A 17,293-nucleotide genomic window follows, 5' to 3' on the forward strand; every position below is an offset into this window, starting at 1 on the left:
TATTAAACGTCGTATTATTTATTTCATACATATCTTTAGACTATTTTTTTTTCATAATATATCTTAATTTCTTTCTCATGACGGGCATGACGACATCTAATACGTTACTGAGAAGCAACATTTGGTGGGATATGCGTATACACTCTATTGCGTATGCGTATGATTTATTTTTTGTTCTTTGACTTCGGAACACTCGTGCCGGCTGCCAGCGTGCCACGTGCTTTTACACGATCTCGCATAATAAGTAAGTTACAGTGTTTTTGCGAGTTATAGTGCTGCACGAAAGAAGAGGAAAGTGTTTCTTCCAGTGTGTTATAATATCTTGTAAGTTATTTTTAGAGATATGTCTAAATATTCGTTCTTAGATTTTTCAGTAAAAGTTCTAAAAGCCTTAAATTAATGTTAGAATTAATATTATTGTGATATTAATATTAAGTTATGTAAATGTTGATACTAATGTTATTTTATTATTGATTTAATTTTATGAGAAACATTATCAAAATGTTAAAACAACATTAATACAATATTACTTGTAACAACACAAACAATGTTATTTCAACATTACCGAAATCTCTAAATCGGTGTCAAAGTTTGTTCATAATGATGTTGCATACAATGTTAAAAACTACATACTTGACAACATTATTATGTTAGTGAATATCATTATAATAACGTTGTGATAATAATTTTTTGCTTACTGGGTTTTCTCCCGCTAGTCCTATGCCACAATCATATTCGTATATTTCTGCAGAGTATACTTCAAATTTGACTATCCTGTCTAGGCTGTCTACTCCACAGATTACAAAGCTCTTATTTTCCTCCCTTCAATTATTATCACGCCTTCAATCGAAGTAGAAAGAATAAAAAATGCTCCCATTTCTCAAATCATTTTTATGGAAATCTATAAAACATTAATTTCTTCCTGTACATGTTTTTACACCGACGCTTCCAAAAATAATTCTGACGACTATGTTGGATTTGCTATATATTCATTCCCCCTCTCCTCATTTACAGCTATTATTCAAAACCCAGCCCTACTTATCCATCTTCTCCGCAGAAGCCCTTGCCATTCTCTACACCCTTGAACACATACTCTCCAAACCAATCAAGAAATCCGTCATCTTTACTGATTCCAAAAGTGTTATCGAGGCACTTCTCTCTGTCAACCTGGCTCACTCATACAATTACATCATCTTTGTCATTTACATCAAGCAACAGCTCTACGATATAAAACAGGCTCGAAAACACCATCGTTTGAACTCCGGCACACACAGGCATCCTGGGGAATGAAACCATCGATCATTTGGCAAAAAGAGTCATCTCCACAGGAAAACTAACCGAAAGACAACTTCCTCACTCCGATTTCTTCTCCATTCCTCGAAGAAAGTACATCGAAAGCTCTTCTAGACTACTCAAGATACAAGGTAGACACAAAGGGATAAAGTACTTTACTTCCTTCAACGAGATCATGTCAAAACCCTGGTTTCACAAGCTTAAGTCCAACAGAGAGAGCATAGTAACTTGCTGCAAAATTAGGAGTGGCCATTACGCCCTCAACTACAGTCTAAAACGCTGCAATCTGGTTCTTCGCTGCAATTCAGATTCTTCCTGTCAATGCGGATTCTTCACTCAAGATGCGGATCACATTTTCTGAAACTGCCCTCTATACGATACACAGAGGGTAACTCTCTTAAAACAGCTATCCGGCTAGATTTAAGGAGATAACACGACCCTACAAGATTCAAGAGATTTTGGTTAAGCCTTTCTCCGGGGTTATCCACGTACTACTCTTCTTCCTAAGATCCTGTAATCTCCAACTCTGAACGTAGCACCCTTTAGACACATCACCTTTTAACTCGCTATATTATTTACTCACTCAAACCAGTTGTTGGCCTGAATATACTGATCGCCCCTAGATCAGAGGTGACCACTAAAATTCAAAGAAGAAGAAGAAGAGTATACTTCATTTTCACTGTTAATTTATTACGCAAACACAAGATTTTTATTAAAATGTCTTAGCTCTCGCATGCTGTTACCAGATGCGTACGCCAGCAGCACGCAACTACAGCTGACAGCTGAGCGGACATGTCGGTGTAAGCGTGTGAGTTCGATGCCTTCGCACTATGATTACACTCTAACAGCGTGCGAGAGCTAAGATGTTTTAATAAAAATCTTGTGTTTGCGTAATAAATTAACAGTGAAAATGAAGTATACTCTGCAGGAATATACGGATATGATTGTGACATACGGACTAGCGGGAGAAAATATTTATCGTGCGGCCGCAATTTACATGGAATCATTTCTCGGGCGTGCACGAAAACCAAGTGGCCGTACAATTTTACGTGTTGTGCAATAATAATGTGAAATTGGGTGTCGTGCATAATATCGCGATAATTGGTCCAGCAGTGCGCCTTCGTGTACGAGATGAAGAAAGGATTCTTGAAGCATTTTATCATCGTATCATTATCAATACATTTGTGTGCAATACATTTTATCGAGGGATTTTCAACCAAGGATCAATTTTTGTAAAGGTACTGTCACCAATTTTTTACATTTAGGATATATTCAGCGTATAATAATGGCATTTTGAATAATTTTCAAATTGAGAGTGGAATAGGCCTATGGGGGAAACCACTGTAAAAAAAAGAGCATCATGCTATCTACCGCAAGGTGGTATGGAAATGATAGCGCATCATTAGTGTGTTTCGGGGTCACATCGCTACAGTAGTGCTACAGCTTTTTTGCTACAATTGTAGCAGAAAAAAATGGCGACCGCTACAATTGTAGCAGAAAGTCCTGAAACGTACTTTTATAGCGCTACCCAGACAGCACAAAAAGACCAAAAGATGTCTTAAAGATGACTTTCTAGAAGATGTTTTTAAGTCATTTTTTAGATGTTTTTTGGACATGTGTGCTGTCTGGGTACTATAGCGCTTTAATATCGTGAAACACGCTTATAGCGCTACAGTAGCGATGCGACCCCGAAACACACCCATTTTCTCGCCACTAAAAGGATGGGTCATTTTTCGGCGCGGTATTGCGATATATCGCAAACCACCATCATGTCGACTCGACTGTGAGATCTCGAAGGAGCAAGACGTGCGTTTTGATAACTGCCTGTTAATCTCTATATACGTATATTGAACAACTTCCTTTTATACAAGGAGAGCATTCTCGTTACTGATTTTGATGGTGTATTCTGCTTTTTCTCGCCGCTCGTTTGTATTCCTTCCAACATGTCCATCCAAGATCCTATAGATAATTTTTCGAATGTTTCTCGTGTTTCTTCACATGACAGTGACAATAATCTCTTGTTGTCGAACTCTAACGCAGTCATTTTTTCAGACGAAGACAAACTAAACGCTATTGCTCTTTCCTTCTCCTCTTTCTCCCCATCCTCTGACTCCGTCTTTCCAGTTATAAATGATCCTAATGTTAATACGTACATGTGTTTCTGTTTCGCAGCCACTTTCTGAATCTATGAATTGTTCCATCCCAGTGGTTGAGTCCGCTGTGGATGGTGATATCGTGGATCGTGATATACACACTTGCGAGGTGGATAAAGATTCATTCCGACCAAATATAAAAATAAGAGGAAAAAAGATGTAATCCTGCCTCATCTGCGAGCAAGCGTCAGGTATTGGGTGAGGGAGATAGTCGGTCGCTTCAAGGTAAGACCAATCTTATATCCTCTACCTTAGACAAGGACTCAGACTCGGGAGCCTCTCGGGGTCCCCCTTTGCTTGATGTAAATCGCTACGATGATAAATCTGTTGGTCCTTTTGATATTATCATCCAGAGAAACATCTCTAATAATATTAATAACGACAGTAGTAAAATCTTAAGGCCTTCTGCCATTGATCCCTTGGCGATCGATCGCCTTCTTTATTTTGATAATAAAAACGACATTCAGGAATTGAAAAAAATTGGCTTTTCAAAAATTAATATCCGTTTCAAGACTTGGGAGGCGGCTAACAATCTTATTTCAAACCAAAATCTAAAAGATAAAGGATATTCTATATATATTCCACTATATCGTACAACTCGCAAAGGGATTATTCGAGATGTTTCGCGGGATCTTTCGAACGAGGAAATCTTGAGAGGCTTTAAGTCCACTGTTGATGTTGTTTCCGTGCACGGGGGGGGGGTCCTCTCTCTTCCTCCTCTTCGGTTCAGACCCATGTAAATAGTGACAACAATAATCTGCTGATTCCATCTCGCACTATTTTGATTACTTTTAAAGGTCAGATCTTGCCGGACCATGTTTGTCTGTATATGATTAGACATTCTATTATTCCATTTGTAACAAAAACTTCTTTATGCTTTAAATGTTTTCGATTTGGTCACATTGGCGCTCAGCGCAAAGGCCATGCTCGATGTATCGATTGTAAAGAGGCGAGACATGGAGATGATGGGGCTTGCTCCAAGAGGGGCAGCGCTCTGATCTGTATTAATTGCGGCGGACCGCATAGAGCCTCGGATTTTTCTTCGGAATATTCTTTTCAAAGGAGAATTAGAGAATTCTCGGCCTATGAGAATGTACCCCTTTCGGATGTGGCTTCCTGTGTCCGCGGTCGGGTGCCTGTTTCTGAGGGGGAGCCGTCTTCGGCAGTCTGGGGGGGAGTTTCCCCGGGTTCTCCCTCTCCGGATGGGGGAGACTTGATTTCTCGGCTCTCCCGGCCCTCCCGTTTGTATTCTGGAGTCTTGTCTTCTTCTTCGTCCGGATTGGGGGGTTCTTCGGGTGGTTCCGTGATTCCCCCTTCTTCTTCTACTCGCTCCGCTTGTTCTGCTGGTTCTCCTGGCCCCCCCCCTCTGGGCCCTCTGGATCCTCGAGATCCTATGGGGGGTTCGGGCGGGGGACGAGACTTTTCGATCGAAATAATAATAGTAATACCAACTACAATTTTAATTATAATAACAGAGCTGACGGGGACGAGTCGTTGCCTTCCCGTCTTTCTGCTCGGGGTCCTCCCCTTCGGGGGCTGGTCCTTCTACTTCTGGCCCCTCTCCTCCCTTGCTATTCCCTAATGACAGGGTTCCCCCTGTCTCCGGTGATGGGATGGCCATGGGGGAGGCTTCGGACTCGTCGCCCTTCTTCTCGCTGATTCGGGGTTTTTTGGGAGTGGACTCTTCTCAGCTTTATATGCTTACTCAGGTGATATGTACGTTATTTGAAAAACTTGAGCCAATATTCAAGTTTTTTGGTATTCACGACATGGTGAACGAGCTGGTGAGCAGATTTCTGATTGTGCCGGCGATGGGGCTTTCGGGGGGGGGAGGGTGAGTTCCTGCGTAATGGCTGATCCTGCTCTGACTAGTGGCTCGGTCTCTGCGCCCCTTACTGTTTTTCAGTGGAATTGTCGCTCCATTTTAAGTAAACTTGACGTTTCCACTGTTCTGTTTGGGAAATATGACGTTTTAGCGCTCTCTGAGACATGGTTGACCGTTAACTTACGTTTTAAATTGCATGGTTTTGATATCTTTCGTAAAGACTCGGACACTCGACAGGGAGGAGGCCTCGCCTTGGCGAGTCGTTCCTCCTTGTCCTATTCTTACTTAGACAACTCTATTTCATTCGAGGGTAGATTATTAACTCAAGCCATCTCGATTCATTATACTAATTATAATCTCACCATAATTTCTATTTATAAGTACCCTACTGGCTCTCTTTCCTCGAATGAATACGACGCCTTGTTTTCTTTTTGTCGCTCCTTTTCCCATGTTATTTTGTTGGGCGATTTTAATGCACACCATTCTGAATGGAGTGATGAGCCTTCGGATGGTGAGGGTGAATTGCTGTTTTCCTCGGCTGTTGAGGCTTCTTTTACCTGCCTAAATGATGGCTCGCCTACTTTTATGACGCGGCCGGGACAAAGATCTTCGGCTATTGATCTGACTTTCATCTCACCCTCAATCATTGGTCTTTGTGAGTGGTCGGTCCTTGAAGACACCTTTCTTAGCGATCACTTTCCAATCGCCATACTTTTTAATCGACCTCCTGTTAGGAAATCCTTTTTTTTTCACAGAATTAAACATTCCAAGCCATTGGATGAGCAGTTTGTTGAGAATCTGTGCTCCTCGCTGGGACCGCTGAGAGAAATTCTCAGCGACCCGACGTTAGATCCGGTTCATAAATATAACTCTTTTACGGAACACCTCCTTCGACACTGGCCTTCCTCTCCTCAAAAATCGTGTTCATCCGAGGAGCTTTCTCCCCGAAAGGGGAGAAGAAGATTCTCCCCTCCATCATCTTGGTGGAATGAGACGTGCCAGCGGGCCGTAAATACTAGACGCTCTTTTCTTTCTATTTTTAAAAAACAACTCACTTTCCAGAATTACCTTACCTTCAAAAAGCAAGAAGCTGTAACTAGGAGAACGTTGAGGACGGAGAAGAGAAGGGGTTGGAGAGAATTTTGTAGCAAACTTAACCCTAATACTCCCATTTCTTATCTGTGGCGATTTATCAAGCGGTTTAGATCTCGCCAGTTTGAACCTACTGTCTTGCCTTTTTCTAATTCTGCTCATTCATTATCTGTTCAAAATACCATTGACTCCCTCTGCCCTCCATCCGCTTTTAATCGTTCTTTTTCATTCATTAACGACTTCCCGTCCAATTATTCCTGTAAGATATTCGACGATCCTATCACCATTCAGAAACTGATTTCATCTATACGCAATTTAAAGACTCATACATCTCCTGGATACGACAAAATAGATAATAAAATGCTTTCTTTATTACCGGAAGAATACCTTCATCTTTTGCTTGACATCTATAATTCTATTTTTAATACAGGCTCTTTTCCGGATGCTTTGCGTCACTCTCTTGTATTTTTAATCCCTAAATCGTCCCCTGGTTCCCAATTCCCAAATTCCGATCTATTTCTCTAACTTCATGTCTCCTTAAAGTTTTTGAGAGGATCGTCTTATATCGTCTTGGATGGTGGGTCGTCTCTTATTCTCCCTTCCTTCCAATTTGGTTTCCGTAAAAAAGCCTCATGCCTTGACAACCTTGGTATATTATATACAGAAATACATCATGGATTTATTCTAAAACAGACAACAAGTACATTATTTCTTGATATACAAGGGGCATTTAATAACGTTAACCCTTCTATTCTGACTTCTCATCTTATTGACGCAGGCCTTCCGCCTAAATTTTGTTGGTTCGTTTATCAGTTGACCTGTCTCAGAGAGTTGCAATTTGTTATAGATGGTAGTTTGACAGAGCGTCTCTTTTCATACAAGGGTGTTCCGCAGGGATCAATTTTGAGCCCGATTTTTAATCTTTATTTGTTGGGTTGTGGATCCACCTTGGTTCGTGGGTGCCGTGCGGTTCAGTTTGCGGATGACATTGCCCTATATACCCGCTCTCCTGACATTGCGTCCTCCTTGCTGGCTTTCGAGCAATCCGCGAATGCTCTCTCTTTTTTGCTTGAAAGGAGTCTGGATGTCTTCCCCTCCAAATCGGCTCTAATGATTTTTACCAAAAAAAGAAGTATTCCGGTGAACAGCTCTATTCGCTTGGGTGATTTCAGTCTTTACCTTGTTCCTTCCGTTAGATTTTTGGGGGTCTTTCTTGATTCGCGTCTCACGGGAGGCCTGCATGCCGGGCGAATCATTAGTAAATGTAGCAAACTCTTTAATATTATTTAATTTTTGAGGGGGGTTTGGTGGGGGTCTGACCCTAGGACTCTGTTGGGCATATGTAAAGCCTTAATAAGAGGATCTTCAGACTATGCTTCTTTTCTTTTCCCGTACCACAATAAGACTCTCACGGAACGCTTTGAGAGGGTGTCTCGTAGGGCCCTAAGATATAGGACCCTAAGAGAGCCGTATAAGAAACATTTTTCTGATATCGAAAAATATTTGCTTGCCCATTAGAGGCGCGCAATATTTTAATCTTTATCCACCTTTCGCGAGGAGACCTTGGTTTGAGAAGCTTGACCTTAGTCGAGCAGAAATTTCCTCTATCTGTAGAATCAGGTCTAACCATTACAATTTGAATTTCAGCCTCCATAGATGTGGTCTAGTCCGACGTCCTGATTGTCCATATGGATCGCCCCGCCAAGATATCAATCTTGTGGTCCTGCCCGTTGTTTGTGTGTCACTGTGTCTGGCTGTTACAATCGTTGAGAAGAGTCCTGGATTCGCCTCCTCCTTATGATGTATTTGTTATCCTAAAGAATCCTACTATTAAAATCATTAATCCTATTCTATCTTTCCTTCGAAATACGGATCTGCTCATATAACACATCCGAATTATAACTGGCCAAATGTGCTCGATTTTCTCCTCATGGAATTTACGCGATCAATGAAGTCATCTGGCAACATGGGCATAGTTTAAATTGCCCGGTGTCATTAACAGAAGAAGAAGAAGAAGACACCATCATGTCTCGGAGAGCGACCCGCCCACCGCTTCGCCACGCTCGTAGTATCGGATTACAGTGGAACGACTCTCGTCGCCGCGCGCTTCTACTCACGCAGATTGGCCGATCTTCTTTATTTAATTTTTCGTTAATTATTGCGACAATCTCAAAACAATACAGGTCATTTTTTCTTAATTTGAACTAATCTAATTCCTTATTTCGTTAAGGTCGAAAATTGACGGACATCCTGTATACATGTTTATATAATATAAAAAAAAATTATTATACAATTATATAATATTACTATGTATTAATATATGAAAAATATAAATCTATATTATTAAGTTTTAATTGATGTATTTGTATATCTAATCATTAAGTAATTTCATTAAGGTTTAATTTTTATTTTATCAATTTTTATACTTAAAAATTTTAAATAGAGAAGAAGCTCTAAAACTCCTTTTATAGAGAAAAGTATAATAAATTTTAGATTGTAAGTTAATTTATTTAAAAATATTCTTTTTCTATACTTTGATATGACAAATTACTTTATTTTAATATATAATTATTAATTACATTCTCTCAGAAACTCAGAGACACACAAAAATGAAATATTGCCAGCTATTATATTGAAACATTACGTTTGAATGAATTAAACATTTTTCGGATTTCGAACAAGCAATCATGTACTTCTTTATTCTTCACGGTATGTATTATTATATTATAATTCAAGTTTTTCCTTATTAAATTAATTATAAAAGAACTTTGTTACTTAAATACATTTGTAGATGTTACAACAACTTCGTGAGGCTTTTCGCAAAGGCAGCATAAGTTACTATCCCAGATAGCACATGGAACTCCTATGGACGTCCAATGGACATTCGAGTTTGGACATGTGGACGTCCATAAGATGTCTGAATTAAGTCCGACGGATATCCATTGGACATCCATAAGACGTCGGTTATTCACTACTTCGGATGTCCAAAAAACAATCCAAAAAAGGACTTAAAATGGACATCATTTTCAGTGTCTTACTCTTTCAAATTATTATTGGAATAAATATCAAAAATTCATAAACTCAGAAAAAAATTTATATTTAATTATGTATAATTGTGTAGATATAATTATGTATGGATTTTGACCTAATTTAATCATATATAAAAAATTGTTCTTTATTATACATAAATAAATAGCATTATGTATCCTTCATAACATTTAAAACATAAAAAATTCTTTGGCCCAACAAAATTAAATAATATAATAAAATAGTATAATTTATCTATTTCATATAAAACTTTACATAAAATTCATGTAAAAATTTTATTTATATTTATACTTGCTTATTGCACTCTACATTTTAAATAGGTAATTTAAAATGTAAAGTGCAACAAGCAAGTTTAAATAAGTACCGGATTATTTTCGTTTATTTGCCGGACATTTACTTGTACGACTTATAAAATCAATTTAATATCTGAAACTCTTGTATTGAGATCACAAATTAAATTGAACAGTATATTTTTAATCTTATTTGTTACTCTTTGCAAACTTTATATAATTCTTATAACTAAAACTTAAATACGAGAAAGATAGCGCATCGCACGTCGCATAGCGGTAAACGAACGAACTAACACATCCTTGCGTGCTCGCGCGAAACTTTGATGTCCAAGATCGGACATTTTGTGGACGTCCAAATATTGGCCGTTAACGGATGTCCCGAATCGGATGTACGATGAACAGTCATTTCATGTCCATGGACGTACGGACGTAAAATGGACATAAAATGAATGTCCATAGGATGTCCTGTGCTGTCTGGGATTGGGATGAAAATTTTAATTTATTGGAACATATTATACATGATGAAATGAGATGTATGGAAGGAAGAATAAATCGAATTATAAATGATATCGAGAAAACTATCGCGTATGATAAATATGCAATAGCAAGATATATTCGTATTTTTTTCATGAAATGTAAGTATATCGAATTATGTTTATAAAATCTGATAATTAGAATAGTGATTACTAGAATATTGTTTTTACTATTTTATTTACCAAAATATACAAACATTAATATTGCAGTAAATGAAGACGAATTGCGATCTTTAATTAATCCATGCAGATCATATCAATCAGAATCAGAGCCTGGTAAATATGTATTATATATATAAATATATAAAATAATTCATTATTAATAATTCGCTATCAGGACGGGACTCTTATTTTCAAATTTATTTTTTCACTTAAAATTATTTTTTTAATTAAATAGCATACACATACATACATACATACACACCGATAACGGATTCTATATACTATTCCGTGAGACTTTCGTCCAATTATAATTCTCTTTCGCTAATTTAGAAATAATTATTTCACTTTCATTTACGTTTTCGAGAATTGGCATATTGAAAATATATACAATGTACAAAAGTGTCACCTTAGTTCTCCATTTTATTCACAATCTTAAGAGTATAAAAATATTTTTATTCTATATCCTTCTACATCAAACTTACTTCGTAAAATAAAACATAAGTTTATCTATTATGAATATAAATAAAGTTAAGTACCTAAAGTAATCGAATTATTAATACAGTTAATAAGAAAATTAATGATCTTATCAAAGTAAAATTAATTAAAATACTTTTAAAAAGTTTATGATAAAACATCGATCATTAATTAAAAGAATATTAATATACTTTAAAGATAGTCATAAACAATAGTCATTAAAACAGGCTTAACATAGCTTCTTTATATAACAACATTTTCATAAAATAGTCTCATTTTTTTCTTCTCTTTCCTTTTTCTGTTCAAGAAAGAGGTAAGAATAGAGTTTAACATTATTTCTTATAATGAAGAGATTTATATCTTCTAATATTTTTCAACATCAGACTTCAACTAGAAACATTTTTATGATGTTATCTGATTATATACATTGTTTTTAAATTTGAGTGTATCAACAATATTCATTTTTTTAGCATTTCTCTCATCTATAATAAAAAAAGAGAAGAAAAAGCTCACACAATTCTTTCCTAGAAATAAAAAGCTTTTTCCAATTTTTTTATAAGTATCACCGAAAAATAAATCAAATTTTACATATATAAGTAAGCAAAACAAAATAAGCAAACAAAATAATTAATAAATCAGTATAAACAATAATTCAACATGCATTATTGAAGTAGACTACTACATATGCAAAGCTATCCATTAAGATTGCTAATTAATTTCGTACTTATGATAAATTATAAATTTATATATTAATTTTTATATATATAAAAAGGAAATGAACAGCCAATGAGTCATATTTTGCTATCACAAATAGTCTCATTCAGACTAAAAATCCAAGTTATAAAGTCATTCGCACTTACTAATCCAATGTATAGAGATGAGAGCTTTGGCAAACATTACCATTAATTTCACACACTAGCCTTATATCTTAATTCAACAACAATCACATATTCCCTTTGTACTGTATTGTTTTGTATCATGCTTAACTTGTTTGTATACAGGGTGTCCCAAAAGTGCCGGACCGTTCGAATATTTTATAAACTATGCACTTTAGAAAGAAGCCATACAACTTTTGTCTGAAACATTTCTTTTTAAAGTGCATAGTTTATGAAATATTCGACCGGTCCGGGACTTTTGGGACACCCTATATAATTTCTATTGTTTACAACATCAATTAATAACATTGAACTAAATTCCTTTACAGCTAGCCAATGGAATTGCGTGATTGCCTGACCATTCAAGGAAGAAGTCGACGATATTAGTGACGCAACGTATCATGGCAAGACAGTCGGCCTCGGCTGAATGTTCCTGAGGGACATTTGAACCAAACATATATTTGTAAATGGTGCTGAGTTTCAGGTTGACTGGTCTCTCTTCGCACCCAAAATCCAATCTCTTTCTTGGATAATTTTTTTTAAATGGTCGTTCGATATGACCGATTTCATGCCTTATTATTTGATTCTCCGGTGTTTTCTCGTTATCTTTTTGTCTAAAATTCTTCGACGATTCGATATCAATGTTACCGTTATATACTTCATTTGTATCATATTTCTTATTGCTTATAGTTTTGATATATCCATCATAGGTAGATGTCATTAGCGAAGTGGACGTTGCCGTAGCCTCTTGCCCTATTATTCCGATATTCATATCCAACATAGAAAGTGAATCATTATATTCATCGTTCAATAAATTTTGGATCATTTTTGGTTCAGAGTCTTTTTTCTCGAAGAAATCTTTAAACATTTTCCACGTATCAATGCAGAGGATTTTGTCATCAAGAACCTTTAATAGAGAAAAACTAAATGTTATTGAAAATCTAGAAAAATTAGCAATTAATATCCTTAAAAATCAATTGTACTTTATTTATACGCTCGAGTTCATGCAAGAATATTGGATAGTCAAATCTTTTGCCGTTATGTGCTGCAAAACAAATTGGTGGTGTGAGACGCTGTAGAAAACGCATTATTAACTCATAAACTTCACACTCGAAAGACTGCAGCAGTAACATCTCGTCGTTAAACAGCTCTACAAATTTATAAAATTATATCAGAATTTTTAATTGATTTTTTAAATTTTATTTGTCTATATATTAATTAATCTAAGCTATTAAAACAACTTACTTGTTATGTACTCTACATTTGGCGGTATAATTTTTTGGGGATTAATCGGAAGTATTAATTTGTGTAAGACTCGTGGCAGAGATGCTTTGTTGCTATTACATATTGATTCTCTTCCAACAGCGATTAAAGCAATTTCTGTGATTCTTGGCATAAGCTTTTCTTGAATCAGACCAGTTGTTTCCAGATCAAAGAATATAAAAGTTTGAATTTCCATTATTTTATATATTGACTTGATGAGCTCTCTTTTCTTATTCTCTCTGTGTTATCTCTTCATGGTATTTGATTTCTATAATTTATCTACAACAATGACAAGCTTATATCACAATTTTAATCATAATAAAAATAATGAGACGATTTTAATTATTCACAATTTTGTTTTATGTACTTATAAAGCGTTGAATAAGCACGCTTTTATCGAAGTCTCTAATGAGATCTAATGGTATATAAACATCTTATTTAACATCACTTGTAGAAATCTCGTGGAATCAATTTTCACGTAATTTTTATAATTTATTTATAACAATGACATGTTTATCACAATTTTAATCATAATAAAAATAATGAAAGAATTTTATTATTCAAAATTTTATTTTACATACCTGTAAAGCGTTAAATAAGCACGCTCTTTTAAGTCTCTGACGAGATTTATTGATATCCAAATATTTTATTTAACAATTGATCTATTGATATCCAAATATTTTATTTATTTAACATTACGTGTAGAAGTCTTGTGGAATCAACTTTCACGTGATACAATATTACAACGTGATAATTTTTATTTCTTCTTTAGTTAAACTCACCTTTCATCTTTCATCTTTACTTTTTTCCAACATTAAAAATTATGAATATACCTTTATTTTATTTTAAAGCGAAAATTAACTACAGAGAAAGTGTAGTTATAAATAATATAAATCTATATGCACTTCTCGTCTAGATTCTAAATGCACTTGTGACGAATCAGTGAACTTTCGCCCATCCTGCCACCTACCACTCCCAATGATGCATTATTAGGGCTGCGTTCGGAAACATCATCCGAATGTACTCGGGTATCATTTTATCCCATAGACATATATACATAGACTGCGCATGCTATGCTGGCCGTTGAAGCAATGAAGTGAGATAGAAAATGGCTCGGAGGATCTCTTTCTCTCTCGCACAGTAAGAAAAGTGGGGGAAGCAGAATGAGAGTAAAAGTCTTGAGGGGAAAAGAGTTCACTTCCCCCTCCACGGTGTGATTTAGAGTGAGACAGAGATCCCCCGATATTGCTTTCTCTTTTTAAATGTTTGCTTCAATGGCTAGCACAGCATGCGCAGTCTAGTTATATACGTCTATGAATGCAACAGGTGCGCAATTGAAAATAATTTTCTGTTTATATTAAAAGTATGTCTTTTAATATAAATAATACAAAATGATATATTTTTATTGTTTATATGGAGAAAAATAATCCTCATATTTTGGTTTTTTTGAAAGCGTATTAAAACATTTTAAGCTATAAAGTTATAATTATATAAAAATATAATTTATTAAAATATAAATATATAAAAATATAATTTATTAAAATTTTTGAAAAATTATTGAAAATACCTGTATATATATATATATATATATATATATATATATATATATATATATATACACATATACAGGGTGTCCGTCAATTTTCGAACTTAACGAAATAAGGAAGTAATTAGCTCAAATTAAGAAGAAATGACCTGTATTGTTTTGGGATCGTCGCAATAATTAACGAAAAATTAAATAAAGAAGATCGGCTAATCTGCGTGAGTAGAAGTGCGCGGCGACGAGAGTCGTTCCACTGTAATCCGATACTACGAGCGCGGCGAAGCGGTGGGCGGGTCGCTCTCCAAGACATGATGGTGATTTGCGATATATCGCAATACCGTGTCGAAAAATGACCCGTCCTTTTAGTGGTGAGAAAATGATGCGCTATCATTTCCACCATGCTATCCACCTTGCGGTAGATAGCATGGTGCGCTTTTTTTATAGTGGTTCCCCCCATAGGCCTATTTCACTCTCAATTTGAAAATTATTCAAAATACCATTACTATTAGTTGAATATATCGTAAATGTAAAAAATTAATGGTGACAGTACCTTTACAAAAATTGATCCGTGGTTGAAAATCCCTCGATAAAATGTATTGCACACGTTAATAATTGATAATGATACGATGATAAAATGCTTCAAGAATCCTTTCTTCATCTCATACACGAAGGCGCACTGCTGGGCCGATTATCCCGATATTATGCACGGATCCCGATATTATGAACGTGGGTCCACCTTGGTTCGTGGATGCCGTGCGGTTCAATTTGCGGATGACATTGCCCTGCATGCTCGCTCTCCTGACGTCGCGTCCTCCTTGTTGGCTCTCAAGCGATCCGCGAATGCGCTTTCTTCTTTTTTGCTCGAAAGGGGTCTGGATGTCTCCTCCTCTAAATCGGCTCTAATGATTTTTACCAAAAAAAGAAGTATCCCGGTGGATAGTTCTGTTCGTGTGGTGATTCCAGTCTTTACCCGGTGCCTTCCGTCAGGTTTTTGGGGGTTCTCGTTGATTCGCGTCTCACGGGGGGCTTGCATGCCGAGCGAATCATTAATAAATGTAGCAAGCTTTCAAATATTATTAAATTCTTGAGGGGGATTTGGTGGGGGTCTGACCCTAGGACTCTGTTGGGCATATATAAAACCTTAATAAGAAGTCTATGCTTCTTTTTTTTTCCCGTACCATAATAAGGCTCTTACGGAGCGCTTTGAGAGGATATCTCGTAGGGCCCTAAGATATTGTATTGGTCTTACAAGTTCTACTCTGTGTAATATTGTGTATGCTGAATCGGGTGTTTGCCCTGCCCGTTACAGATCCAATTATTTGGCACAGAAGTTCTTGATTAAATCTTACGCCATCAGACCTAACGTTCTGATCAATAAGCTTCAGGATTTGCACTTCTCTCTCTTTGAGTCGGGCTTTCGAACTGATCTCCTTAATAGATTCCCTCTCTACCGGGCATTCCGCTCAGTGAGGGATTATAAGCCTAAGATTGCGACCTTTACAAAGATTCCGCTATATTTATTTTCCTACGAAATTTCTACCTTTGCTTCGAAAGTCGACTATACTCCTTCATTAGTCGTGGATGACATCGCTTCCGCACCTTTTCCTCAGCTTGTTTTTCTCTCGCATTTATCGTATCTTATCGGGAACAGATGCTCTTTCTTTACGGATGCATCTAAGTCTGAGTCGCTCCCGCATTTAGGCGCTTTTTATTCTCCTGATATCTCGATACAGAAGAAATATAAGCTAGATGGCTACTTCTCAATTTTTTCGGCAGAGTGTATCGCCATCATTTGTGCTATGGATTGCATCTTGGAAAGAGGTATCAAAGATCCTCGATATTTACTGATTCCCGCAGCGTTGTGGAGATTCTGGCTAATAGTTCATTGGACAGAGATCTTTCAGATCTTATTTTTGCATTGAAGAACAAGTTGAGGTCAGCTTTTTTGCAGAATTTGGATGTCGTCATTGTTTGGATTCCTTCCCACGTAGGTATTCTGGGAAATGAAACAGCGGATCTTCTGGCAGGGTATGCCGCTCGGCGGGGGAAGCGATCGACTACTATCTCCCTCTCTATCTTGATTTGCGAAGCTTGACCTTGGTCGAATAGAAATTGCCTCTATTTGTAGAATCAGGTCTAACCACTACAATTTGAATTTCAGCCTCCATAGATGTGGCCTTGTCCGGCGTCCTGATTGTCCGTGTGGATCGCCCCGCTAAGATATCAATCACGTCTTGTGGTCCTGCCCGATGTTTGTGTGTCATCGTGTTCGGCTGTTGCAATCGTTGAGAGGGGTCCTGGATTCGCCTCCCCCTTATGATGTGTTTGTCATTTTAAAGAATCCTACCATTAAAATCATTAATCCTATTCTGTCTTTCCTTCGAAATTCGGAACTGCTCATATAACTCATCCGAATTATAACTGACCAAATGTGCTCGATTTTCTCCTCATGGAATTTATGCGACCTATGAAGTCATCTGGCAGCATGGGCATAGTCTAAATTGCCCGGTGCCATTAACAGAAGAAGAAGAAGAAGAAGAAGATGTTACCCTCTCCACTACGCGTGGCATGTTGCTTGCGGAGACAATCTTGCATCCCTGGTGTGGCCTCGAACCCGCGCTTTGCTTATTTCTCGTCCAAGGCGAATCTGCGACGCAGCGTGCAAGACCACACAGGCTCCGACATTACGTACTATTGTATATAAAACTTTTCTTCAGGCCAGTTGAACTTACCTTTTGTTGA

General features: G+C 36.9%; 2 protein-coding genes and 1 long non-coding RNA gene across 5 annotated transcripts; 1 reads left to right on the plus strand and 2 right to left on the minus strand.

The window, feature by feature from the left end:
• Positions 1-4,355: 4,355 nt before the first annotated feature.
• On the minus strand, positions 4,356-5,918 carry LOC112637316 (fibrous sheath CABYR-binding protein-like). Its single transcript, XM_025406756.1, has 3 exons — positions 5,661-5,918; positions 4,544-4,865; positions 4,356-4,498 (listed from the first exon to the last, which is right to left on the minus strand). Exons 1-3 carry the CDS (start codon positions 5,916-5,918, stop codon positions 4,356-4,358), a joined length of 723 nt encoding a protein of 240 aa, XP_025262541.1.
• Positions 5,919-9,690: 3,772 nt separating this feature from the next.
• Positions 9,691-12,252, plus strand: LOC112637327. The gene is made up of 3 exons (XR_003122499.1): positions 9,691-10,336; positions 10,445-10,510; positions 12,075-12,252. It is a non-coding gene; the product is annotated as an uncharacterized LOC112637327 (long non-coding RNA).
• On the minus strand, positions 11,497-13,960 carry LOC105253675. Of its 3 annotated transcripts, none has more exons than XM_025406770.1 (4): positions 13,590-13,960; positions 12,991-13,287; positions 12,729-12,790; positions 11,497-12,652 (listed from the first exon to the last, which is right to left on the minus strand). In XM_025406770.1, exons 2-4 carry the CDS (start codon positions 13,202-13,204, stop codon positions 12,059-12,061), a joined length of 870 nt encoding a protein of 289 aa, XP_025262555.1. In that variant the 5' UTR covers positions 13,205-13,287; positions 13,590-13,960; the 3' UTR covers positions 11,497-12,058. The 3 variants fall into 3 exon arrangements, with proteins under 3 accessions (XP_025262555.1, XP_025262554.1, XP_025262553.1); XM_025406769.1 differs by having other exon boundaries at positions 11,621-12,652; positions 12,729-12,895; positions 13,791-13,958; XM_025406768.1 differs by having other exon boundaries at positions 11,621-12,652; positions 12,729-12,895; positions 13,590-13,957.
• Positions 13,961-17,293: the final 3,333 nt, after the last annotated feature.

Source organism: Camponotus floridanus, unplaced genomic scaffold, assembly GCF_003227725.1.
Source record: "Camponotus floridanus strain SB8 unplaced genomic scaffold, Cflo_v7.5 scaffold152, whole genome shotgun sequence".
NCBI classification, from domain to species: Eukaryota; Metazoa; Arthropoda; class Insecta; order Hymenoptera; family Formicidae; genus Camponotus; species Camponotus floridanus.